Below are 26921 nucleotides of genomic sequence, written 5' to 3' on the forward strand. Positions count from 1 at the left end.
GAAACATGTTAAAAAACTGCAAGTCACCGGATCCGCACTATAACGCACGCAAATGCAGGTGGACGCGAGTCCATTGCAAATGCATTGAAATGAAAACGCATTTGCACTGGATCCGTACTTCCGCTAAAATAACGTTTTCAACGGATGTTAAAAAGACGTAGTGTGAAACCAGCCTAATAGAGACAGTTCAGGAGAGGCCATATGTATTACCAGTTTGCTGGCTTCATCAGGATTGTGGATCGCTCACACTACTTTAGATTCTCATACGAGAAAATTGGATCCATTTTAGTAATGACGCTCCGATCAGACTCTGATCAGACTATCAGCTTAATGTGTCCCAATTCTATTGAATGCAAGGATCACAGAACACAATTTCCCAATCTTCTCAATTCTGTGAGTCCACGGAATTCTATGATTTCCATGCACCCATAGAGTTGTATGTGTGTGCCATGTGATTTGTGGTGTAAATATAAGCAGGTTACAACCTCACTAGTTAGGTATGTGAATTTTAAGCATAAATCCCTCACTAAAACTTAACATTTAATGATAATATTAAAAGGTAAAAAAACACAATTCAATATAGATAAAATAACCCGGTGCACAGAAGAGAGGGAAACTCAGTCCCTACAATGTCTACTCCCATCCTGTGCCCTACCTAGCCGTAGAGGTTGGCACCCTAAATATACGTTGTGGCGCCCCCACTCACCGACGGATGTTCCTGCTATGTCCCTGTGAACCCCTACACATAAAGATAAAGTGCAGTGCATATACATAAAGTGATACTGTGCAAAGATAGGGTTCACAAAAAAACCTCCTCAAGATTCAGGTCACTAATGTTCTCAGTGAGAGCCTACGATATATCATAGCAGGGAGATATTGAGAACATTAGTGACCTCCTGAATCTTGAGGAGGTTTTTTTTTGTGAACCCTAGTCCCCTCGCTCATTAGCATACGATAAAAGATCCTTAGAAATACTTTTTCTAAAGACCCCTTTTATCTATGCTAGTGTATACAGGGACAGATAGGGGTACTTTGCACGCTGCGACATCGCTAGCGATCTCGTTAGCGATGTAAAATGCTAGATCGCAAGTGCGGTTTTTCAAGATCGCACATGCGTAAAATGACCTATGTGCGATCTCGAAAGATCGCACTTGCGATCTAGCATTTCACATCACTAACGAGATCGCTAGCGATGTCGCAGCGTGCAAAGTACCCCTTAGGCAGGGATTAGCAATAAGCACCCAGAACTGCTCATGGTTCTGGGTGCATATTGGACTGGACAGGTTCCCTTTTAAGGTTTGGTCTGTCTAAAAATAAGAAAATCAATATTACTTAACATTGCAGTTCTTATTGTGTTCAAGATACAATTTGTATCTCACTATAAACTTTCTATAGCGTGAGCTATTTCAGAGTTAAAAAAATACTTAGTTTTGTGTATATCTATCTAATGTAGCTGAGACCATTGCTGCACCTCTCATACTCTGAACACATTTCCCCCCCTTGCCTGGACGGGCTCTGAAGATGGTTATTAAAAAGGCTTGAAAACCCAGTGAGAGTAGATGAGGGCCCCTGTCATAGCTCAGACGTGTCATATGAAAAGGCATATCTGGAAAACTAAGGTCCTACGACCCCTGCCCTCTTATTCATATTAACCAAGTTAGGTCGTTTTATAATAATCTATAATCTGGATGTACAGAAGTGAGCACATTATGTGTCAGGATGCTGTACTGTCACTGTGGTATATAATAATATACCTTCTTAAATTGTTGATGGTTCCCGTCCCCACCAAAAAGTTTCCACCACTCCCTTTCCATTCATAGAGTTTGCTCTGATAAGTGTCACATGTTACTCAAAAAGCATGTGGAGCAAGTGATGCACATTCTTCATGGTCATGAATCAGCACAATTATTTGGTCTGTTACTCTGCGGCTCTCCACATTCCATGTACTCTCATCTCTATAGCGGATATACCAGGCTGCAGAGCTCACAGCCAAGCCTCTATAGACATCAGAACTTAGCACTGTAGCAACTGCACAGCCAGTCTGCGCTAGAGCTCTGCAGGACGCAGCATGAGACCTTGCACTAGTGAGAGCTGTAGCTGGTAACGACCATCACATATAGCTCCATGTATTTAATATACCTGCCTATTGTTGCCTAGTTGCCCATTATAAGTACCCCAGTTATGTGAGAGATGACTGGTTTTGATCAGAAGACTTGCATATTATCTCTCTTGGCCACATTGTCATCAATGTCATTGCTCCTGGACCACCATTTGTTGCTCATGACTTATTCCTTCCCAAAAAAAAAATTAAGGACCAGGGGGCACTCACTGCGGTTGGAAGAAAGGCGCTTCCGCCAGCTAAATAGGAAAGTGTTCTTTAAAGTTAGAGCAGTTGGACTGTGGAATACCCTACCACAAGAGGTAGTAATGGCAGACACTATAAGGCCATGTGCGCACGTTGCGTTTTTTTTTCATCCATTTCCGCAGCGTTTTGAGCTGCAGCGTTTTAATGCAAAATTGCATGCGTTTTGATTTCCAAGCAAAGTCTATCGGAAATGGGGCTTTCTAGTGCGCACGATGCTTTTAAAAATACAGCGTTTTTGGTGTCAAAAATTTGTCAAAATCTCTGCGTTTGAAGAAGCATTTTGGAAGTGTAGAAAAACATTGCCAAAATGTGAAGCAGTGCGTTTGCACTGCATTATTGTTGCGATCCGCATGTTTTTTTTTTTTAACATAACAAAGGCAGGTCTTTTCGTCTTTCTCTCTCGGTCGGTCTGTCGGTCGGTCTCTCTCTCTGTCTCTATCTCTCTCTCTGTACATGTCGGTCTCTCCCTCTCACCCCCTCTCTCATACGCACCGATCCACGATCACCGGCGCGGCGCTGCATGGCTGTCACACTGTGGCAGCTTCTCCTCTTTTGAAAATGCCGGCCACTCATTAATCCATCACGCATTCCCTGCTTTCCCCGCCCACCGGCGCCTATGATTGGTTGCAGTCACACGCCCCCACGCTGAGTGACAGCAACCAATCACAGCCACCAGTGGGCGTGTCTCTATATCGAGCAGTAAAAAAAAAAAATTAAAGAATTGAAAAAAAAAACCACATGCGGTCCCCCCAATTTGGATACCAGCCAGGGTAAAGCCACACGGCTGAAGGCTGGTATTCTTAGGATGGGGAGCTCCACGTTATGAGGAGCTCCCCAGCCTAACAATATCAGCCAGCAGCCACCCGGAATTGCCTCATCCATTAGATGCGACAGTCCCGGGACTTTACCCAGCTCATCCCGAATTACCCTGGTGCGGTGGCAAACTGGGTAATAAGGAGTTAATGGCAGCAGCCCATAGCTGCCACTAAGTCCTAGGTTAATCATGGCAGCCGTCTCCCTGAGATACCTTCCATGATTAACCTGTAAGTTAAAGAAAATAAAGGATTTTTTGGATGTGTGTGTTTATTTGGAATGAAAGACAAAAAACACCCTCTTTCCCCACTTTATTAACCCCTCAAAAACAACTCCAGGTCTGACGTAATCCACACAAGGTCCCACGACGCTTTCAGCTCTGCTACATCGGAAGCTGACAGGAGCGGCAGTAGAACACCGCCGCTTCTGTGAGCTCCATGCAGCAACTGAAGTGAGTCACACGATCAGCTGTGCTGTCACTGAGGTTACTCGTGGCCACCGCTCTCAGGTGGAGGACTGCAGCTGTGGCCGTGAGTAACCTGAGTGAAAGCACAGCTGATCGCATGGCTCACTGCAGTCACTCAGGGGATTTGCGATCACAGGTGAGTCCTTCACGTGTGACCGCAAATCAAGCCGCGGCACATGCACAGAGCCGCGTGATCACAATGAAGTCGGATGAAGTTCATCTGAGTTCATTCTGATCGCGCGGCACTGTCTCGCAGCCAACCATGCTCTTTTTGACAGTGTGGTGCCACTCAGCTCTACTGAAAGTCTATGGGGATGCTGCAGAGCCGAGTGAGACCGCACTGTGAAAAATGTGCATTCTGGATGCTTTTCCCAATCTGTCTATGGCAGTGCAAGCATCCAGAACGCATGAATTCTCTAGGAATGTGCGCACATTGCGTTCTGCCGAATGTGTCTCAGAATGCAGCTTTTTCGACTGCGTTCTGAGACGCACAGGCAGTGACTTACATGCTGCGGAATAGAATACAACGTGCGAACATGGCCTAATAGCTGTTTAAAAAAAAAAAAAGGGCTGTCTGATTTCCTCAGTACACAACATTGTCGGTTATAAATGATTTAGTGACAAAATGTAGAATTGGTGGAGGAAGGTTGAACTAGATGGACCTAGGTCTTTTTTCAACCTTATGTAACTATGTAAGTGCTACCATGTCTTACAGATTACAAAATTAGTAAAAGAGGGCTCGTCACTTGCTGTAAATATGTAATTGTTTTAGGCTACTTTCACACATCCGGTTTGAGCACTGCGGCTCAATCCGGCTGTGAAAACTATGCAACGGATGCGGCGAAAACACCGCATCCTTTGCATAAGTTTTTACATGCGGCCCGTCCGTTTTTTTCCGGTTGCGGCATGCTACTGAGCATGCGCAGTGGAAAAAACCGCATGCGGCGACCGGATGCGTTTTTTTCCGCATCGCGCTGCATCCGGCCTCCATAGGTATGCATTGAAAAATGCGCCGCAGCGGCCGGATGCGGCGCGATGCGGTTTTTTTTTTGCCGGAGCAAAAAACGTTGCAGGGAACGTTCGATCCGGCCGCGGCATCGGCTAAATCTGCTGCATGCGGCAAAAACCGGACCGAACGCAAGCCCCTGCGGCACAATACGGCACTAATGTAAGTCTATGCAAAAAAAACCGCAACCGGCGTAAAAAAAAACGGTTGCGGTTTTTCTGCAGATCGCCGTATTGTGCCGCAGAGCAAAAAAACGGATGTGTGAAAGTAGCCTAACTTGGTGTTAATTCCACTGTTCTGAATCTGTCGTTTTCCTTTAGTTTTTTTGTTTTTCTTTTGCTGAGATAATGGCCTCTCTCTTTTCTATATTTAAATCTAGTCTTCTTAGCCAAATGAGTGTGGTCCTCAATTTAAGACACTCTTCTTGTGGATCATACCATATTCTCTAAATTTACATCCAGGAAAGACCGAGCCAGAGCTGTGAGAAGCAGGAGCAAAGGAAAACCAATGGAAAAAATATCTGCAGAATTACGGCACATGGACTGTTCCTCTGTACATGTGGAAGGTGACTTTGGTAATTGACCAAATACTGCTGTGTGTCCACTAAGTATTACCTACAGGGCCGCTCATTCACAGAGCTCCAGATTAGGGAATATTTGATATTTGTTCTTTTAAAGATTATCTCCCCGCCCCCCCAAAGAAAAAAAAAAGTTATCCCCCATAAATATTTTTTTTACAGCTCCATCTTGAATGGAGAGAAGGTGCACTTGCTTGGCCTTTATTCTATCAATTGTCTATAGGACTACACAACTATTGCTGGCAGTCCCATTGACAGGTAATGAGCGGAGACTTAGCCTGTGCCACCTCCACTCCATTTAAGATGGCGCTGCAAAGCTATACATAGGATATAGCTTATTTTTGGGAGGAATAACTCCTTTGAATGTGGCTGCTCCTTCAGTGTCTTTATGTGAAAAGCTGTGAGTCTGACCCCTGGCACCAGATGTTATTCATGGCACGCTGTAGGCAGTCACACTTTATACTGTGCAGTATATGGGGGATTTTATATGGGCGGTAATCGACCAAAATATGCTTAATTATTGCCCGGTGTACACTTTGTCCAGTGATCGCATCATTCTTGCTGATAAATTGTTTGACATCACCACATCCCCTTGTGTAAACAGGCATGTGCCTACCACTTCACGAGCTGGAGAAGAGCCAACCATTGCATGAATGATCATGTTTACAGTATGATCACTAAATAGGAGTTTTGTGAATGTAATGTGTTAGTGTGGGCTTCATATGGCAGTGGGCCGTTTTGTAGCAGTTTATCAAATAACAATCACCTAGTTTGCAAAATTTAAGTGAAAAACATAAGAAACTACAGATCACGTATAGTTACTTTCTACGTCTACTACCGTAATACAACAGCTTTACCTCTTCACCACTCAACGATTTTACGTTCGTTTATTTACCTCCCATTCTTCCAAGAGCCATAACTTTTTTTATTTTTCCATCAACATAGTGTGTTGGCTTGTTTTCTGTGGGACTAGTTGTATTTTTGCATGAAATAATACATTTTATTATTTAGTATAGTAAAACTGACCTGGCAATATGATTCCCCAGGTCAGTACAAGTTTGTAGATACCAAACATGTGTAGATCTCTGTCACGCTGGGTGTGGGGAGAGACACCCAGCAAGTGGACTCCTGGGAATAAGAGAGGCTGAAACACAAAGAGGGGGGTAACCTGGAGCTCCTGCGCTGACCCTGACTCTGGGGGGGCCCTGCACTTGCCCTCAAACCACAGGTACCTATAAGGGTTAGGAGGTGTGGCCCACCAACGTGCCCCTATCTCCTAGTCCAGAGGTGGGGAACCTTTTTACTGCCGGGGGCCATTTGGAATTTCCTACTAACCTTTGGGGGCCGCACAAAATTATCAACTTGAAAACTACCCTGTTATATTTGGTCAAACGATTAATTAACTCACCCGTACTGTGGTGGCTGGAGCTGCTTCTCTTTGGTGCAGCTGTGATGTTCGGTGATATTGATCATCTCGGTTCTCACAGCTGCTTTTCCAGGTCTGTCTCGGTATGGAGATGCTGGGGGCATATACATCACAGGAGACGCTGGGGCGCATAAATTACAGGAGACACTGGGGTTCACATCACAGGAGGGGCTGGTGCATATACATCACTAGGGGGGCATGGACAGCCCTGGCGGTGGCACAGACATGACTGGGGACAAGTACAACACTAGGTGGTAGCACAGACAGAGCACTAGGTGGCAGCACAGACAGAGCACTAGGTGGCAGAACAGAGCACTGGGTGGCAGCACAGAGCACTGGGTGGCAGCACAGACAGAGCACTGGGTGGCAGCACGGGCAGAGCACTGGGTGGCAGCACGGGCAGAGCACTGGGTGGCAGCACGGGCAGAGCACTGGGTGGCAGCACGGGCAGAGCACTGGGTGGCAGCACGGGCAGAGCACTGGGTGGCAGCACGGGCAGAGCACTGGGTGGCAGCACGGGCAGAGCACTGGGTGGCAGCACACTGCACAAGGGGGTACACAGCACTGAACGGGGGTTGGGGGGTTCTGGGGGTGCAGCGATGGGTTGAGCACTCACAGTACTGGAGTGGGGGAGGAGTCACACGCACAGCACAGCACAGGCCTGACTGGCCGGTAATCTGCTGCACGGGCAGCAATTCTGCAATTCACAATTCTGTGACATTATCGCAGCATGCTGTTTACCCCGCCCCCCAGAGCACACTAGTACAGGCCGGGGTTAAGCCTAGAATGTATGGGCTGCAGTCAGGTCCTGGAAGTCAGGATCTGGATAGAGCCCATACATTCTAGCATCTACGGGAAAAGTACGGCTGCCGCCAGAGCACAGCGGTCCCCGGGAATATGCCCGGGGGCCGCATAAAAAGTCGCCATGGACCGCATACGGCCCGCGGGCCGGAGGTTCCCCACCCCTGTCCTAGTCAGACCCTAGGATTAAATCCCACCACCCACCAATCCACGGAAGGAAAAGCAAACACAAAATTAAACAGCAAAATGGGGTAACAGAAAAAAACAATAACTTATCTTAAGAGGGAATCTTCAGAATGTACAGCAATAGTAGTCTGAAACAACATGCACCCCCTGAGCAAGCAACTTTTCCAAGTGAAGAGTATAACCCGCACTGGAGGAGTGAGAGGCCCCACGTTATATAGGACCTTAATTATCAGCTGGAGGAAAGGCTCCTCCAACCTGGCAAGGAAACCGTAAAAAAAACCCTAAATCAAGCTCTTAAAGGGACAGTGTCTATTAACGTCTGGACGATCACCGGGCCCTGGATCTCACCTGGTCCCAGCAGCAGCACCTGAAGGCCCAGACACATCCGTGACAGTGTCTTTTGTATTTAATTGGTGGAAAAAAAAAATCTGAGATTCTCCACCTACTCCCCCCCCCACCCCCCCCAAAAAAATGGCACTAGTGATGGGGGGGGTCTCATAGTGTCTCCCATTAGTAATCTAGGGCTTAGTGGCAGCTGTGAGCTGTTATTAACACCTTATTACAAAGATTGAGACCACATCAGGGGAATTGGGATGAGCTAGGTAAAGTTCCGGGATTGTCACCCCTAATGGATGCGACAATCCTGGGCGGCTGCTTTTTTTAGGCTGGGGGCCCGAATAACCATGGGCCTTCCCCAGCCTGGGTATCAAAATTGGGGGATACCGCTTGCCGTTTTTTAAAATTATTTAAATAATTAAAAAAGAAAGCCGCTTACGGTTCTTCTTATTTGACACACAGCCAAGATAAGCGCAGGGTTGGGGGCTGAATCCTGTAACCGTATGTTTTAACTGTGCTGGGTATCATAATACGGGCGACCCTACTCCAATTTTTTTATTTATATATTTTATTTATTTATTTAGACAGAAATCAAGATACACACAGCACCTCTGATTGCTTATAAAGATCTTTTCATATTCAGCAGAGGAAAATGATCTATTAACCATCCATTTGCATGCCCCTGAAATGGAGCTAAGGTAAACCCTCTGCTTCCTTGAAGAATCCACACAACAGAGAAGCAGAATGGGAAGGAGCTTCCTCCTTAACAAAGTTTTTTTCAAATTCTGTTCAAGTTCCCAGTCAAACCTTCTGACATGGAATTGAATTGTAGTGACTGTATATGGGGCTGTATTCCTTCCATTCCTGACTGTAGGTGCGACCAGGCGATATTAGGTTTTCGATAGGTGGTAAGCCTAGTGCTGAGGTAACATGTCTTATCTGTAGCAGCTTTATTTAATATAGTGGAGTTCAAACCAAGTAATAAATATATCCAGACTGTCACATGCCAGGGTATGAAGTCAGATCAGGTTAAACTGACCTCCATTCTCTATTTATACATGGCAGAATTGTTATAAGAAATAGTAATGTTTCTATGCGTAGAGGGCTGTAACCTACCGTATGCTAATTTGTTGAAATCTGAGTTACTGCACGTTATGTATGCCTCTTTGGCTAACAGTGATCCTTGAAAATGCTAAGAGTACTTTTACCCTTCTGCAATATACACGGTAATCACGGTTGTATGTAAAAATATTTCTATGTCTTTAAATGCAATCTGTCAGCAGGTTTTTGCTATTTCATGTGAAGAAAACATGCTGTAGGGGTTAAAACACATAATTCAGCTGTCACCTAATCAAGCTGTGGGCTGTTGTTGTTTACTTATAATGAAGGTTTTATCACCAGGATCTTATCATGCTGTGACTAAAGCGGGAACATGAGCCCTGGTTCAACCACACCCCCTCCTTTGATAAGCAACTCACTGTCTATAGACAATGTACATAGAGACCAGTGGTGTGGACAGGTTTAGCTATCAGAGCTCTGCTACATCTCAGAACTCTGTGTCACAACTACTGCACCCCGTAAACTAAGTGATACATGCTGCTGTTAGATGAGGTAGCAAAAACCTGCTGACAGATTTCTTTTAAAGTAGATGTGTAAGTAAGAGAGTGGTGTTAAAGTAATAAGCAGCATGAGCCTTGATAAGCTGAAGAAAAAAAAAGAAGACAGAGGTAGACTCTGTTCACACCTGATTGTCTTGATTTCATTGCTCTGCCCCTTCATTTTTCTGACTTAGTCTTACCCTGGGGTCACACGACCGTAAGGTCTCTCATCCAATGAAGCCAATCAAACTCTGATTAGAATTTGATGCGAGTGTCAGCAATTAGAACACACTGTGAGGAGAAGATGGAGAAAAAAATGTATACCATATATACTATGAATCTGCAGAAATCAAACTTCACTCGAATGTCATCTGAGTGCAGTCCGACGTTTTCCATGCACCAATAACATGAATGAGTCTCGTCCAATTGACATGTCAAATTGTAGCATGCTGTGACTTCTTTTTCTCATCCCAAATTGGCATGAGAAAAAAAAATCCAAACTGCCTCATTGAATTACATTGGTCCAAGTGTTATTTGATAAAAAAATCGGATAGCACTCATCCAATTAATATGGGAGGTGGACGAGATCTTAGGGCTCATGCGCATGTTGCGTAATTTCATGCATTTACGCTGCGTATTGCACTGCAGTGTAAATGCATGCGTCCTGCTTCCCCAGCACAACCTATATAGATTGTGCACAAGACGTGCGCACGTTGCTTTTATGAATGCAGCGATTTCGGTGCTAAAATATTGACCCAAATCCGTGCGTTCATAAAATGAGCATGTCAATTATTCCGTGCACTTTGGATGCTGCTCCCACTCTGTCTATGGTGGGAGCAGCATCCCGAGTGCATGAAATCGGCTTTTTTTAACAAAAATACTGCATTCATTATGCAGTGTTTCTGCAGCGATTTGACGCGCACTTGTGCTGTCAAATCGCTGCAGAATATTCAGCATTTACGTGCGCATGAGCCCTAATAGTCAGAAACTTAAGCAAGAATATGATACTCCTGTTTGTATAAATGAGCCTGTATCTCAAAAAGATCACAAAAAATAATTATTCAAATGAGGATTTTTATTACAAATAAATACATATGAACAATTGACAGCAATGTAAGGATAGAGAGAACACCATAGAGAAATTAGGAAGGAAAGGTATGGACAATAGTCGCACATGCACAATACCCTTTTCATAAAAGTGGATGGAGAAATAAATTCACATAGGACTTTAGGCCCTCTGTTTTTGGGATTAGTAGGCCACATGCTGATTACACATTTATCCGGTGTCTCATCAGTTTCACGATTCTGAAAGTAAGCGAAGCCTTGTTTTTAAGTCTAGAACTGCACATACGTTTACCGGAAGACAGGAAGGTAGGTGGCATACATGCCTTGAGTAGTAGGTGATATCTTTTTACCATTTCCTTGGCCCCTGTCAAAGGGGTTTTCCCACAATCACAGTTCAAGTTGATTTTAATCAATAAATCTTGAAATAATAATAATTTCCACAATTGGATGTGTTAAAAATAAAAACCCAAAAAACAATAAGTGTTCCAGTTCTGAGATAATCTTATATACAAGTGCATCTCAATAAATTAGAATATCATCAACAAGTTAATTATTTCAGTAATTCAATACAAAAATGGGAACGCATATATTATATAAAGGAAAAATGAAACAGAAATCAGTGGTCAAGAGAAATGGAGGAAGCACATGGGTTCCCTACTGGACCTACAACCTGTGATCTGCCATAGACATGAAGTAGCCATTTTTAACTTTTATATTTTTAGATGAATAAAGATGTTTTTTTTTTTAACTGTCAAGGAACCCACAAATTTCCTCCATTTCTCTTCTCCGCTGGATTCTGTTTCTTTTTTTCCTTTTTACCCTCCTCCGTGCGGACTCTGAATACAGGCTATGATTCACAAGCAAACATATGTGTAAGTTGGTGGTTTCTCTTCATATATTTTTCATATATTATATAGAGTCATTACAGAGTGATCTATTTCAAGTGTTTATTTCTGTTAATGTTGATGATTATGGCTTACAGCCAATGAAAACCCAAAAGTCATTATCTCAGAAAGTTAGAATATTATATAAGATCAACTCAAAAAAATATTTTAAACTCAGAAATGTTGGCGCCTACTGAAAAGTCTACTGATTGTGGAAACTTCACACTAGACCTCCAGCAGCTTGGATTGTGGCCTCTCCACTCTTCCTCCAGACTCTGGGATCTTAATTTCCAAATGAAATGCAAAATTTACTTTCATCTGAAAACACCTTGGACACTGAGCAACAGGCCAGTTCCTTTTCTCCTTGGCCCTGGTAAGTTGCTTCTGGCGTTGTCTATTGGTCATGAGTGGCTTGACACAAGGAATGCGACACTTGTAGCCCATGTCCTGGATACATGTGTGTGGTGGCCCTTGAAGCACTGACTCCAGCAGCAGTCCACTCCTTCTGAATCTCCCCCACATTTTTGAATGGCCTTTTCTTAACAATCCTATCAAGGCTGCGAGCGGTTATACCGGTTGCTTGTGCACCTTTTTCTACCACACTTTTTCCTTTCACTCAACCTCCATTAATATGCTTGGAAACAGCACTCTGTGAACAGCCAGCTTCTTTAGCAATGACCTTTTGTGGCTGACCCTCCTTGTTGAGTGTGTCATTGACTGCCTTCTGGTCATCTGTCAAGTCAGCAGTCTTCAACATGATTGTGTAGCCTACTGAACCAGACTAAGGGACCATTTTAAATGCTTAGGAAGCACTTGCAGGTGTTTCGTGGTAATTATTCTAATTTTCTGGGATAATGACTTTTGGGTTTTTATTCGCTGTAAGCCATAATTATCAACATTAACAGAAATAAACACTTGAAATAGATCGCTCTGTGTGTAATGATTCTATATAATGTATGCGTTGAATTACTGAAATAAATGAACTTTTTGAAGATATTCTAATTTATTGAGATGCACTTGTATGTGTCCCTACTATATGCTGTGTAATGGATTTATCTGACTCGTACAGATATGAACGAGAGACTTGGAATTCAGATTGCTGACCAAAAGCTGTGTTTTTTTTTTTTTTAATTTTTAAATCCTTACAAAATAAACAGAGCACAGACGTTTCGGTCATATTACCTTGGACCTTCCTCGGTGTGCATGCTGGAGTGCACTTGTGGCTTAGTTTCATAGACGCTGATAAGGAGCCTACGGTGTTCACCGCTGTGTCTTGGCAAAGACATGAACATAGAACATCTCCTGGGTCGGCGAGGGCACAAAAGAGAATAAAGACATTACAGCACGGGATCACAAATGATTCTTTTTGTGAAGTAAAACATTTCCTTGCCTGTTTTTAAAAAATGTTTTCCGGGGGGCATCGCTTGAAGTGCTACTGAAGGTTGCTCTGTTCTTCTGAGGCTTCACAACTAAGCCTATTAAAAACTACTAAAAGTGCCCTAAAAAGCATCAGTCCACTCAAACCAGAGCCCATCTTAGGTTGGACTCAGATGAGCGTATAGCATCCGATGCGACAGGTGTTGCTGCGAGCCTGAGCCGAGTGTCATGCGACTGTGACCCGATCCTGCGATCAGGTCACAGCTGTGAAGCTGAGGACGGGCGCTGCGGAGGAGAGGGAGGGGTTAATCCCCCCCCCCATCTCCTCCATTGCCAGCCTGTGCGTATATCACACTGCACTGGGATAACATCCGAGTGCAGTCCGATGTATCTCTCGCACCCATTCACTTGAATGGGTGCGAGGGATACGGCTCTAGCAGAAAATCGCAGCGTGCTGCCGCTTTTCTCGCATCCAGATTCTGGATGCAAGAAAAGCTGACTAACTGCTCTCCCTCATCGACTAACATAGGTCCTAGTGCAATACGAGATTTTCTCACATTGGACTCGTCCGATTTCCACGCTCGTGTGAGCGTACCCTTACAGTGGAACACTCGAGGCACTAGAATGATTAAAATCGTGAAGAAAGATAAAGGCTCTGGGACTCTGCCGGCAACGCTGCAAAGGGAACTAGGCCGTAACAAAGCCTCAGACTCTAGTAGAATACCTATGCCTAACTGCAAGTCCTATCTGTGCCCTGCAATCTTGGATGCCCCAGCCATGCCAGCAGCAGTTTGTAGCAGTCCACAGAAGACTTCCCCACCCTCCACCACACTGAGGAATATGCAGACTCCTCAATTGTGGGTAACATAATTAAAAGAGAGGCTCACCTGAGTGATGGCGCAAATGTTAAAGGAGTCATAATCCTAAAATTTCCTGTATATACTTTGACAAAGGAAAGTGAATAAATTACACAAAACGTGAAGTAGACAAGGACTCGCAAATCCCCTTCCCCCCTCCCCCCCTCCAAGAAAAAGCCCAGACTGGACCTTGCAGCCTCCCCTAAATCAATTCCAGCAAATTTAAGGGAAAACTTCAAATCAAATCACAACAACTCTGGCTCCACTCTTTATGCAACAAGTATAAAAAATATCTTGGTGGCACTTAACAATACCTTAGAAACAAATGTCGGCAAGAAGTTTAATCAATGATAATAATTGATGAGGTGGAAATCAGAATTTTGAAGTCTGAGAAGAATATTTGTGTCATATCCTAAATTGCCATGTAAAAGGATAACATTAGAGTTGAGCAAGTGCCAAACTATTTGTACTTGCTATACTCATAACCAGTACTGTCTACTCAGCCTGCCCGAATTCATCAAGAATCCTAATACAGAAAGCCCTGCCGGAATACCACTGGCATGGACTGCACAATAGATCAGGCTCAGACTACCTAATCATGGCTTTGTGGCAAAACCTATATCAAGAGACGTTATAGTGAGACTTCTAGACATTTTTACCACAACGAGGACCAGCTCATGTCCTACGTGAGAGTAAATAAAGGTGTCCCTGCACCATACAATGGGATTAAGATTTTCCTTAATTTTTCAAAGGAAACTTAAAAAGAGCAATCTTTTAAAAAAGTAATTTACATTCATACTTTTTTTTTTTTTTTTTTTACTTCCTCCTCGGCCCAGGAGCTGTGGTATGATCCAGACCATGTCCCTGTACGGTCAGACACGGCCATTACACAGTACACAGCAGGGACACATATATAAGATTATCTCAGCACAGGAACATTTTTTTTAAAAAACATCCAATTGTGGAAATTATTATTATTCCAAGATCTATTGATTAAAATTAACTTTGTTCGTGGGAAAACCCCTTTAAAGGGTTAGAGAAGAACAGTTACTTTTTTGTAACTACTTTTACATTTTGACTTTATTCCATGGATTCTTACTATGGTATTAGGCTATTTTAACTCACATTCAGAGTTTTTGTGTTTTTTTTTTTTTTTTTTTTTTTTTTTAGTTTTCTTGGCTGTGTTTAAAAAAAAAACACAGCTTTTGCGGAAGAATAAAGTACAACAAAAAAAGCTGCATGTGAACATAGCCTTACTGTAACTGTATACAGTTATACAAAAGAGATACTCTAAAAATCAATGAAAAGTGGTCCTATTTTCTTCAGTTATAAGCAGCGACGCCTGAGAATGATCTTGTCAACAAATGTTGTAGCCTCCTGATTACGGTTTATGAAAAAATAGTCACTGCTTTCACACATCCGGTTTGAGCAGTGCGACTCAATCCGGCTGTGAAACATATGCAACGTATGCGGCGAAAACACCGCATCCTTTGCATACGTTTTTTTACATGCGGCCCGTCCGGTTTTTGCCGCTTGTGGCAGGCTACTGAGCATGCGCAGTGGCAAAAACCGCATGCGGCGGCCAGATACGTTTTTTGCCGCATCCGGCGTCCATAGCCATGCATAGGAAAATGCGGCGGATGCGGCGCGATGTGTTTTTTTTTTTTTTTTGCCGCACAAAAAAACGTGCCAGGCAACGTTCCATCCGGCCGCCGCATCGGCTAAATCTTCCGCATGCGGCAAAAACCGGACGGAACGCAAGCCCATGCGGCACTAATGTTAGGCTATGCAAAAAAAACCGCAACCGGCAGCAAAACAAAACGGTTGCGTTTTTTCTGCAAAGTGCCGGATTGTGCCGCACAGGAAAAACCAGAGGTGTGAAAGCAGCCTTAGAGGGCATTAAGGCTATGTTCACACTAGAAAAGTGATTTTTTTTTTCAAGAAAATTTCTTGAGAAACTTCTGGGATTGGAAGATTACCGCACCTGCGTTAAAAAAACCGCACCAAATCTGCGGGAAAGACGCATTCGTTTTTGCCGCGGATTTGCCGCGGTTTTTCCGCAGGTTGGTCCCTGCGGTTTTTTTATGCTGTAACTACTGCAATAAATAATATAGATAATAGATAATCAATAGACAGATAATGGATAGAGGGAAAGATGGATAGATGAATAGATAAATAATAGATAGATAGATAGATGAGAAAGACCTATATAATGTCCCACCCCCCTGCATATTCTAACCTGGCACCCTTTAGTGACTTTCATGTGGCACTAAAGGGTGCCTAGCCTTGTATTTAGCCATAAAATAAATAATTAAAAAAAACAAAAACACGTGAGGTCCCCCCATCTTTTGTAGCCAGCTAGGGTAAAGCAGACAGCTACAGCCTGCAGACCACCGCTGGCAGCTTCACCTTGGCTGGTAATCCAAAACTGAGGGCACCCCAAGCTGTTATTTTACATTAAATAAATAATTTAAAACAAAAAACATGGGGTCCCGCCCAAATTGGATCACCAGTCAAGGTAAAGCGGACAGCTGTGGTCTGATATTCTCAGACTAGGGAGGTCCACTGTTATTGGACACTCCCCAGTCTAAAAATAGCAGGCCGCAGCCGCCCCAGAAGTGGCGCATCCATTAGACGTGCCAATCCTGGCGCTTCACCCCAACTCATCCCGTTGCCCTGGTGCGTTGGCAAACGAGGTAATATATGGGGTTGATGCCAGATGTGTAATGTCACCTGGCATCAAGCCCTGGGGTTCATGTCACGTGTCTGTCAGATACCCGACATCACCAACCCAGTCAGTAAGAAATAAAAAATAGACAACAAAAAAAGTTTCATTTGAAAAAACATCACTATGGGGAGATAAGGTATGCACACCAGTGACTATGTAAGGGGAATACATGGAATAGCAGAAACTGCTGTGTGAATACTGACATGAAAAATTCAATAGCTATATGTACGAATGAAATGTGGAAAAATGGAACCTGCATTACTGCCATGAATATATGAATAAAGAGAAATTTAGCTACTGAATTGATCAATGCAATAGAGCCCCAACACTACGCCAAAGTATTTCTCTACGTTGGGGTCCCTAGCTAGTGTGTATCCTCTCATGCAGTTAAAAAACTTACCGTGTATGGGAAGCTGAGACCCAGGCTATATATACGATGTGGATTGGCAATAGGTGTGTATGGGGAGGGTTCCCAAACGAAAATCAACTAACAAATGTATTCCCCTTACATAGTCACTGGTGTGCATACCTTATCTCCCCATAGTGATGTTTTTTAGGTTTTTGCACCCAGTTCAGACATAGAATGGAGTTCCAAACGTTATTTCTTATTCATTTGAAAAAACACTCCCCACATAGCCTCTTTCACCAATTTATTGAAAAGAACAATCAATTCCACGTCCGGCGTAATCCAATAAGGGGGGGGCGTCCCACGGCGATCCATACCATAGTCACTGTCCCAGTCAATGAAGAACAGAATGTGCCCCATTGGCTGGGAGAGCAAAGCCGTGACCTGAGCTAACATCAATAGCCCAGGTCACTGCAGGGGATTCCGAGCGCTGCTGTCAGGAGGTTAGATAAGATCATTCCTGCTGTGATCATCTCCTGCACTGCTGACGTCAGCACTGTCACTGCCTTCTATGCCCACCGCGTTCTCAGCAGTATCGCGAGACCCCGTGACGTCACCGCTAGTGACAGTCTCGGGCCGCTCGCGAGACGGGCATAGACAGCAGTGACCGCGGTGATGTCAGGAGGCAGGAGATCGTCACAGCAGCTAATGATCTCATCTCACCTCCTGACAGCAGCGCTCGGCATCCCCGCGGCTGCACCCACTGCTGTGTGTCAGTGTCTGCCTGCGCTGCAGGGTGACAAGCTGCTGACACTGCGGGCAGACACTGACACTGACACTGCTGTGCGTGCAGCGGCGGGGCTGCAGCGGGACACAGACTGCACGGGCACCCGCCGGACGTCACACGGAAGCGCTTCTGTGCGGCGTCCAGGGAGTGTGACGTCTGTGTTTACTCTGCTCCGCCTCCTCTTCCTGGCATAATGACATCCCTCCCTGCAAAACCGCAGGGAGCGATGAGCATTACCGCAGGTAAATCGCGGCTATACCAGGGCAATACCGCACATCATTTGCTACCTGCGGTATACCCCCGGAATTTCGCGATTACATTACAGACAAGAAAGCTGTGGGAAAAAAAAGCGCATATAGGGTCTTACCCCAGTATATAAGGGGTGGGAGGAGGGTGAAACTACTCACCAGATATCGTTGTGAAAGTCACAACAACTGTAGTCGCATGTAGAATCTGATCAAAGGCTGCAGTCACCCGAAACGGCAGATAACAGAGAGCAAGAGAGAGGGGAAATTGATACTGCGCCAAAAGATCACTGGAACAGATGTTTAGATTAATGTATCTTTATTTCATCCAGGTCTACGCGTTTCAGGAGCCACTGCCCCCTTCCTCAGGACCGTCAGGAAAGACAAACATCAAATCTGATGAAAAATTTGATGTTTGTCTTTCCTGACGGTCCTGAGGAAGGGGGCAGTGGCTCCTGAAACGCGTAGACCTGGATGAAATAAAGATACAGTAATCTAAACATCTGTTCCAGTGATCTTTTGGCGCAGTATCAAACACCCCTCTCTCTTGCTCTCTGTTATCTGCGATTACATTACAGTGAATGGAGTGAAATTCCGGGGGTATACCGCAGGCACCTGCGGAAAATAATGGACATGCTCATTTTCTCAAGAAAGTTTCTTGAGAAAAATCCGCAGCGTGCGCACAGCTATTTTTTGTTCCCATAGGTTTTGCTGGGAAATGTCTGCAGAAAGATTTCAAACCTTTCTCAAGAAATTTCCGCAGTAAATCCGCGGGTAAAACGGCCTAGTGCGCACATAGCCTAATTCTTATACATAAACATTTGAGCACTACTGTATATACATCTATGCCACTAGAAATATAGGTATACTATTTCTTAAAATTTAATGATGAGAAATATATGTATGTATAGTTAGGCTAAGGCTGAGTTCACATCTCCAGTAATCGTCTATTAGAACGGATCCAGCAGCAATTTGTTGGAAAAAAGTTGTGCAAACACAACTTTTTGTCCTTTTTGAATATTTGATTTCTGCAGACTCTGTAATTTTAATATGAAAGTCTATGGAAAACAGATCCGTTAACTGATTTCTATTCTTCCATCTGAAAGTGATCCAGTAAGCAAAAAATGAATCCTTTACAAATGAAAGAAAAACGGATGGATAAACAGAAAACAATTTATGGATCCATTTTCCATAGATTCCAATATTAAAAAAAGAAAAACAGATCCTGAAAAAATCATTTTTTTGTCAAAACGGGTAAAAAAAAGTTGTACACAACTTTTTTGCCAACGGATTGCAGCTGGATCCGTTCTAATGGATGTTTACTGGACATGTGAACTCAGCCATAGGCCTCTGTTCCACTTGCGATTAACATAGCCGAGTGCATTCCGATAAAACATCAGATTGCACTCGCACCAGTGCAAAACTATGGGGCAGTGTCCATCTGCAAATTGATTTCTTATGCCATATCGGCATGAGAAATCGCAGCATGCTGTGTTTAGCAGAATGTTTTGGCTCACACGCACCCATACAAGTCTATCGGTGCGTGTGAAATATCACACTGCACTTGCATGTCAACCGAGGCTGTGGAGGAGAGGGACAAATTACTCCCTCCCTCTTCTCCGCGCAACTGTGATCTGATCATAAGATAGGATCACAGTCGCATGACCCACAGCTGACGCTCGCAGCAGAGGGTCATTAGCATATCACTGCCGATACTCTCAGAAGCTATGCGCAAGTGGAACTGAGGCCTAAAGCTGGGTTCACACTAAGCAACAGCGACAACGACGTTGCTGTTACGTCACCATTTTCTGTGACGTAACAGCGACCTTGTAAGTCGCTGTTATGATCGCTGCTTAGCTGTCAAACACAGCGACGCAGCAGCGATCATAACGTCGCTGTGCTACATGTGCAGAGAGCAGGGAGCCGCGCTTAGCGCTGGCTCCTTGCTCTCCTAGGTACAGTACACATCGGGTTAATTAACCCGATGTGTACTGCAGCTACATGTCACAGTGCAGAGAGCAGGGAGCCACGCACACTGCTTAGCGCTGGCTCCTTGCTCTCCTTGCTACAGTATACATCGGGTTAATTACCTGATGTGTACTGCAGCCACATGTGCACAGAGCAGGAGCCGGCACTGGCAGCAAGGGTGGAGGCTGGTAACTAAGGTAAATATCGGGTAACCAGGGAAAGGTCTCCCCTTGGTTACCCGATGTTTACGCTGGTTACAGCTTACCGTAGCTGCCAGATGCCGGCTCCTGCTCCCTGCTCGCTTCATTTCGTCGCTCTCTCGCTGTCACACACAGCGATGTGTGTCACAGCGGGAGAGTGACGACCAAAAAATGAAGCTGGACATTCAGCAACGACCGGCGACCTCACAGCAGGGGCCAGGTCGTTGCTGGATGTCACACACAGCGACAGCGACGGGACGTCGCTGCAACGTCACAGAAAATGGTGACGTAGCAGCGACGTCGTTGTCGTTGTCGCTGTGTGTGACACCAGCTTTACTTTGTTGTCCTGTTAAAAAAAAACAAAAAAAATCAGATACTATTGACTTCAATGCAAACCACGTTTGTAGTGTTTTTCGTTTTTTTTTCTCTTTTTTTTTTTCCCCTGGTGAGCATGCTAAAAGATTACATATGTAAATTCTTGAGGTTTTTCTGCTTGAAGAAAGTTTCAAATTTGACCACTGAATAATAATAATAATAATAATTAATAAAAGGCAACAAAAATAATGCACAAAAACTGTCAAAAATAGTCCAAGAAACTTGTTTTTGGAAATTTATTTTTTTGTGCAGGAAAATCCAGGTACAAAAATCAAACTGTATGAACATCCCCCAAACTGACTTTTTCTGTAATCTCTCTCTCCAATTTTCTCTCGTTCTCTACAGGATGGAGGTGGAAACCATCATAAAGTATCCGTCTCTCCAGTAGTTCATGTTCGTGGGCTCTGTGAGTCCGTGGTGGAGGCGGATCTCATGGAGGCGCTCTCTAAATTTGGCACCATATGGTAGGCTTTATATTTGTCTTTAATATTATTCTGCAGAAATTGTATTCGATGGTCAGATGTAGGCTGGGGCTAGAAAGACCAATCTGCCAAAGAGCACAGTATGGTGAGGTTATAACACTACAGTAAAAAAGTGCACGTTGAAATGCTGCAATCACAAGAAACCTGAGGCTGATGGACTACTGGCAACGTGACTGACGCTATTGCTGCAACGTGTGGGTCATCGCAGGGTCACTTCACTTTTATTATGGTGCAATGTAGGCTCATCATACGTCAATCATTGGCTTTGTCAGTGTTTAGTCAGTGTAAAACCAAACGTTAATTTAATTTGCAAGACGTGACCTCGTATAAAAAAAAAAACCAAGAAACTAATGACATAGTTTTGGTTTTTTTTTAACTAGTGAAAATAATAATATAACGTTTATTTAGTAATATTTTCAGTGTACAGTAATAGCTGCCATTGTAATGTAGCAGCTATCTCGTTTGCTGTCATCCTGACTACTTTATACCCTGTCAAAACAAAGGACTTGTGTTTGCAAAAAGATTTGTCATTTTTTAATGGCACAATTTCGGCATTCCTATAAACCATTAAATAAAATAAAATGGTATCCTGAAGTTTAAGCAATCAATCAAATTTGTATAGTGTTTTGTTTTTGTTTTTTTTTTTTAAAAAAAAAGGTTGTCCAGGAGCATTTTATTTCTTAAGGCTAAGTTCACATTTCCGCTAAAATCTATCAGTCACAATCCGCTGCTCTTGTAAACAGCGGAATCCGTTTAGCGGATTCCGCTGCTCCCATAGACTTGTATGAGCAGCGGATTGTGACTGATGATGCTGCGTTGCACCCTCCGCCCGACTGATCAGTCGTGGAACGACTGACCGCCGGGCGGGGGGAACGCAGCATGTAACGTTTTTTGAGCAGCGAGATCCGTCGGATTTCGCTGCGCATGCTCTCTGGCTCCCTGCACACGTCACCAGCTTTGGTTGGTTACCCGATATTTACCCTGGTTACGGTGCAAGGAGCCAGCGCTAAGCGGTGTAGGCCCGTAACCAAGGTAAATATCGGGTAACCAAGGTAAACATCGGGTGCTTTGCTGTTACCCGATATTTAGGCTGGTTACGTGTGCAGGGAGGCCGACACTTCCCCGCTCGGCCCCGCCCCCTCCCGCACTCCGCACATGTATGTACACACACACACACACACACACACACACACACCTGTCCCCAGCCATGCAGACAAGCACTGACACCCTCGTCTGGCCCCGCCCCCTGCTCGGCTCCGCCCCCTCCCGCACTTTGCATGTGCACACACACACATACATACATACATACATGCACATACACACACTCACTCACACATACACTCACCTGTCCCCAGCCATGCAGACCGCAGCACTTCTACTGACATCCTCAGCGCCTGGCCCCGCCCCCCCGCTCGGCTCCGCCCCCTCCCGCACTTTGCATGTGTACACACACACATACATACATACATACATACATACATACATACATACATGCACATACACACACTCACTCACTCACAGATACACTCACCTGTCCCCAGCCATGCAGACCGCAGCACTTCCACTGACATCCTCAGCGCCTGGCCCCGCCCCCCGCTCGGCTCCGCCCCCTCCCGCACTTTGCATGTGCACACACATACATACATACATGCACATACACACACTCACTCACTCACAGATACACTCACCTGTCCCCAGCCATGCAGACCACAGCACTTCCACTGACATCCTCAGCGCCTGGCCCCGCCCCCCGCTCGGCTCCGCCCCCTCCCGCACTTTGCATGTGCACACACATACATACATACATACATACATACATACATACATACATACATACATGCACATACACACACTCACTCACAGATACACTCACCTGTCCCCAGCCATGCAGACCGCAGCACTTCCACTGACATCCTCAGCGCCTGGCCCCGCCCCCCGCTCGGCTCTGCCCCAGAACTCCGCCCCCCGCACACAACGGAATCCGACAAAGAATTCTGTTCTTTGTCATCCGTTGTACAGCGTTGAACAGCGCATCAGTCACATGCGTCAAGCGACGCATGTGACTGATACAAATCAACGGAAATGTGAACTTAGCCTAACTGTGGGCTTAAGTTAAGAACTAACAGGTGTGTAGTTTCGGCGTCGGCTCCGAGTGTCACTGACCGCTCTTGCTGTCAGATTCTGCTGCTTCTTGTCAACAGAGCAGCTCTTCCTCTTCCAGGCTGCTCTGTTGATCTATTGATGGGGTGGGAATGCTGACATCATGGTGATTGACAACCGGCTCTCCACAATTGGGCATCTAGGAGCCACTGTCAATAGCTATGACATGGGCAGCCACAGGCCATCAGCAGAGCAGAAGAGAAACTGTCGACATGACATCAGCGGAAGCCACTGAATCGCCAGCAGCAGTGGTCTGTGAGATCTGCATTGGGCAGAAGACACAGGTAGTTAGCAACTATTTGCTGTTCTTAAATGGAATTTGTCAGCAGGTTTTTACTATATAATCTGAAGACAGCATACTGTAAGGGTATGTGCGCATGCTGCAGAAAACGCAAAAACGCACTGTGTGGCTGAAAAAAGCACCAAAAAAAAACGCATGCGGTTTTAGGCCATGCGTTTTTTTTTTTGTCATGATTTTTTTTTTTTTTTTTTTTTAGAAATCAATGGCTATAATGGCTGGAAAATGCAGAAAAAAACGCACGAATAATTGATATACTGCATGTTTTTTTTTCTGCAACCAAAGCTACAAGGAAAAAAGAAGCAATGTGCCCACATCAGTGCAGAATTCTCATAGACTTTGCTGGGAGAAGACTAGACATGCAGATTTGGGCAGCAAACTGGACCAAAAAATGCATAAAAAAATGCAGCATGCAGGGCCTAAGACACAACATTCAGATTACAGCCCTGGGTCTCTTATCTCAAACTGTGCTTTTGTTTACCTGTATGTTAGCTATGGGGTACTTTTCACATAGCGAGATCGCTAGTGAGATCGCTGCTGAGTCACAAGTTTTGTGACGTACCAGTGACCTCATCAGCGATCTCGCTGTGTGTGACACTAAGCAGCGACCTGGCCCCTGCTGTAAAGTCGCTGATCGTTACACACTGTTCTGGTTCATTTTTTGCTCGTTGGTCTCCCGCTGTGCAGCACACATCGGCGTGTTTGACGGTGGGAGACCAACGAGCACCTACTCTGTGTAAGCAGCGTACGCTGTTAACCAGGGTAAATATCGGGCAACTAAGCAAAGCGCTTTGCTTGGTTACCCGATATTTATCCTGGTTACCAACGTACACCGGTTAGCGCTTGCTCCCTGCACACGTAGCCAGGCTAAATATCTGGTAACTAAGCAAAGTGCTTTGCTTGGTTAACCGATATTTACCCTGGTTACCAGCGTACACCGCTTAGCGCTGGCTCCCTGCACACGTAGCCAGGGTAAATATCGGGTAACTAAGCAAAGCGCTTTGCTTGGTTACCTGATACTTACCCTGGCTACGTGTGCAGGGATCCAGCACTAACCGGTGTACGCTGGTAACCAGGGTAAATATCGGGTAACTAAGCAAAGCGCTTTGCTTAGTAACCTGATGTGTACCCTAGCTACGTATACAGGGAGCCAGCGCTGGCAGCCTGTAAGCGGTGTATGCTGGTAACCAGGGTACATATCGGTTAACCAAGCAATCACTTTGCTTAGTTACCCAATATTTACCCTGATTACCAAGCGCTGCATCGTTACACGAGTGGCTGGTAGCTGGTCGCTGGTGAGATCTGCCTGATTGACAGCTCACCAGCGACCATGTAGTGACGCACCAGCGATCCTGACCAGGTCGTATCGTGGTCAGAATCGCTGGTACGTCGTTTAGTGAGACGGTACCCTTAAGCTTCCTTAGTCTGACTGAGGAGCAGTGAGCTGGAGTCCAACTCCGCCCCCTATGTGATTAGCAGCTTCTGTCTATGGAAATGTACACTGAAAGCCTGGGGTGGGCGGGGACCGCGCTCAGCTCTGCTACATACAAAAAATAAAATCTTTGATTATATCAGAATGGCTGCACCTAGTAAACTAAGTGATACATCATTAGATTCAGGATCTCTTTGCCTACATTATACTGTTCTCAGACGAGGTAATAAAAACCTGCTGACAGATTCCCTTTAAGCCCAATGTAAAAAAATAAAATGGTCCCAGACAACTCCTTTTAATGTTTTACTACTTTCCAACTGTAAAACCTATAAAAAACATTTTATTTTTCAGTTGGCAGAACTGTGTGATGGCTTGTTTTTTGTGTGTGATGACTGTAATTTCTATTGATATCGTTTTGGGGTACATTTCACCTTCTAATTCATTTTCTATTCTATTTTGTGAGAGTTGAGGTATCAAATAACAATATATGTCAGAACTGCTGGTTTTTATTTTTAATTAGAACATTTTATAATGGGAAACAAGTTATTTTTCTTAGTAGCGTAACATTTTATCTTTTTTACTACATATTTTAGTGTCATTAGAGGATTTTATCATGCAATCTCTTGATTCCGAATATAATATACTACAATACTTCTGTATTACAACTGTCTCATATTGTTGTCTTTGGTGTGTCAGGACTTGGCTAGTAGAGGAATTGTTTGTGTTGAGGAAAAAGCAGGCATTATCCTTTTATTTGCTAGAATTGAGAGCAACTACAAAGTGCCACTAGTGCCTTCGAGTTGGCCTGATGCAGACGACCTGGCATGGTGTGATCCACAATCAGCGCTGATGGTATAAGAATGTTTGGGACAAAACTTTTTGAGGAAGGAAATAGAAATGCCTCAATGTCAGTTTTATCATCTACCCCCTTAAAGGGAATCTGTCTGTAAGATCAACCCTCCTAAGCCGTCTATATTGGCATGCTGGTCATAGAAAGCTCAGTAAAATAATACACTGTTATCTGCGATCCAATGTCTTATTCCAGAGAATTTAATGTTTTTCTTAACATCTAATTGAGGTGTTCCTAACTATTGGCTGGACATAGATCTAGAGGAGAATCTGTCTCCAGAGCTTATTATAAATAGAACAGGCGTTCCCTGTGTGACATGTGACGGCCGCTCTGTGCTCTCACTGCAGAGCTGTGTGTGATTATAACTGACACATCTGCAGGCTCATCTCAGGCTTCAGCCTCCATCTCACAGGCAGACACGGTTGCAATATTGCTGCAGTACAGCAGAGCTGTGAGAGCTATAGCTGCTACTGTGTTTGTAAGAAGACAAAAAGTTCAGTTCTGTTCTGTGTTAGTTCCATGTCGCACACTGGTAACACCCCTTTTATTTAAAACTAGAAGGTGGCCCGATTCTACGCATCGGGTATTCTAGAATTTACGTATTGTGTAGTTAATGTATGATTTTTGTTTATATATATATATATATATATATATATATATATATATATATATATATATATATATATATATTTTGATGTTGTTGTCTGTAGTTACCAAGTGTTTGTGTAGGGGCTGTACATGTTCTGGGTGTTGTCTGGGTGTGGCAGGGGGTGAGAGCGGTGTTTGTGTGTTGCGTTGTGTGTCGTTATTTGTGGAGCGCTGTGTGTCTGTATCGCTGTGTATGTGTGTTGCGCGGTTTGTGTGGGTGTGGGGTGTGTGTTTTGGGGGGAGGTATGTTTTGTGCAATGTGTGTTGTGCGTATATTTGTGTGTGCCGCGGTGTTTGTGTGTTGGGTGTTGTGTGTGTGTGTGTGTGCGGCATTGTCTGTGTGTGTGGGTGTCTGTGTAGGGCAGTGTTTGTGTTTCCCAGTGTGTGTGTGTGTGGTGTGTTGTGCAGTGCGTGTGTGGCAGTGTGTGTGTGTGTGTGTGTGTTTTGGGGGGAGGTGTGCACCCCCCATCGTGCTCCATCCCCCATGCTGCGCACCCCCCATCGTGCTCCATCCCCACTCCCCATTGTGCTCCATCCCCCATGCTGCGTACTCCCCATCGTGCTCCATCCCCCATGCTGCGCATTCCCCATCGTGCTCCATCCCCCATGCTGCGCATTCCCCATCGTGCTCCATCCCCCATGCTG

At 44.6% G+C, this 26921-nt stretch overlaps 1 protein-coding gene and 1 long non-coding RNA gene across 3 annotated transcripts in view; one reads left to right on the forward strand and one right to left on the reverse strand.

The window, feature by feature from the left end:
• Positions 1-26921, reverse strand: part of LOC142296187 (uncharacterized) — a 149362-nt gene that overhangs the window by 13833 nt on the left and 108608 nt on the right. The window lies entirely within an intron of this gene.
• LOC142296186 (heterogeneous nuclear ribonucleoprotein L-like) overlaps positions 1-26921 on the forward strand; it is a 195705-nt gene that overhangs the window by 10395 nt on the left and 158389 nt on the right. Inside the window, exon 2 of the mRNA XM_075339490.1 lies at positions 20752-20870. Coding sequence (XP_075195605.1) covers positions 20752-20870 — 119 coding nt within the window. The remainder of the gene's footprint in view (positions 1-20751; positions 20871-26921) is intronic.

The sequence above is a fragment of the Anomaloglossus baeobatrachus genome, chromosome 3 (genome assembly GCF_048569485.1).
Source record: "Anomaloglossus baeobatrachus isolate aAnoBae1 chromosome 3, aAnoBae1.hap1, whole genome shotgun sequence".
Lineage (NCBI taxonomy): Eukaryota > Metazoa > Chordata > Amphibia > Anura > Aromobatidae > Anomaloglossus > Anomaloglossus baeobatrachus.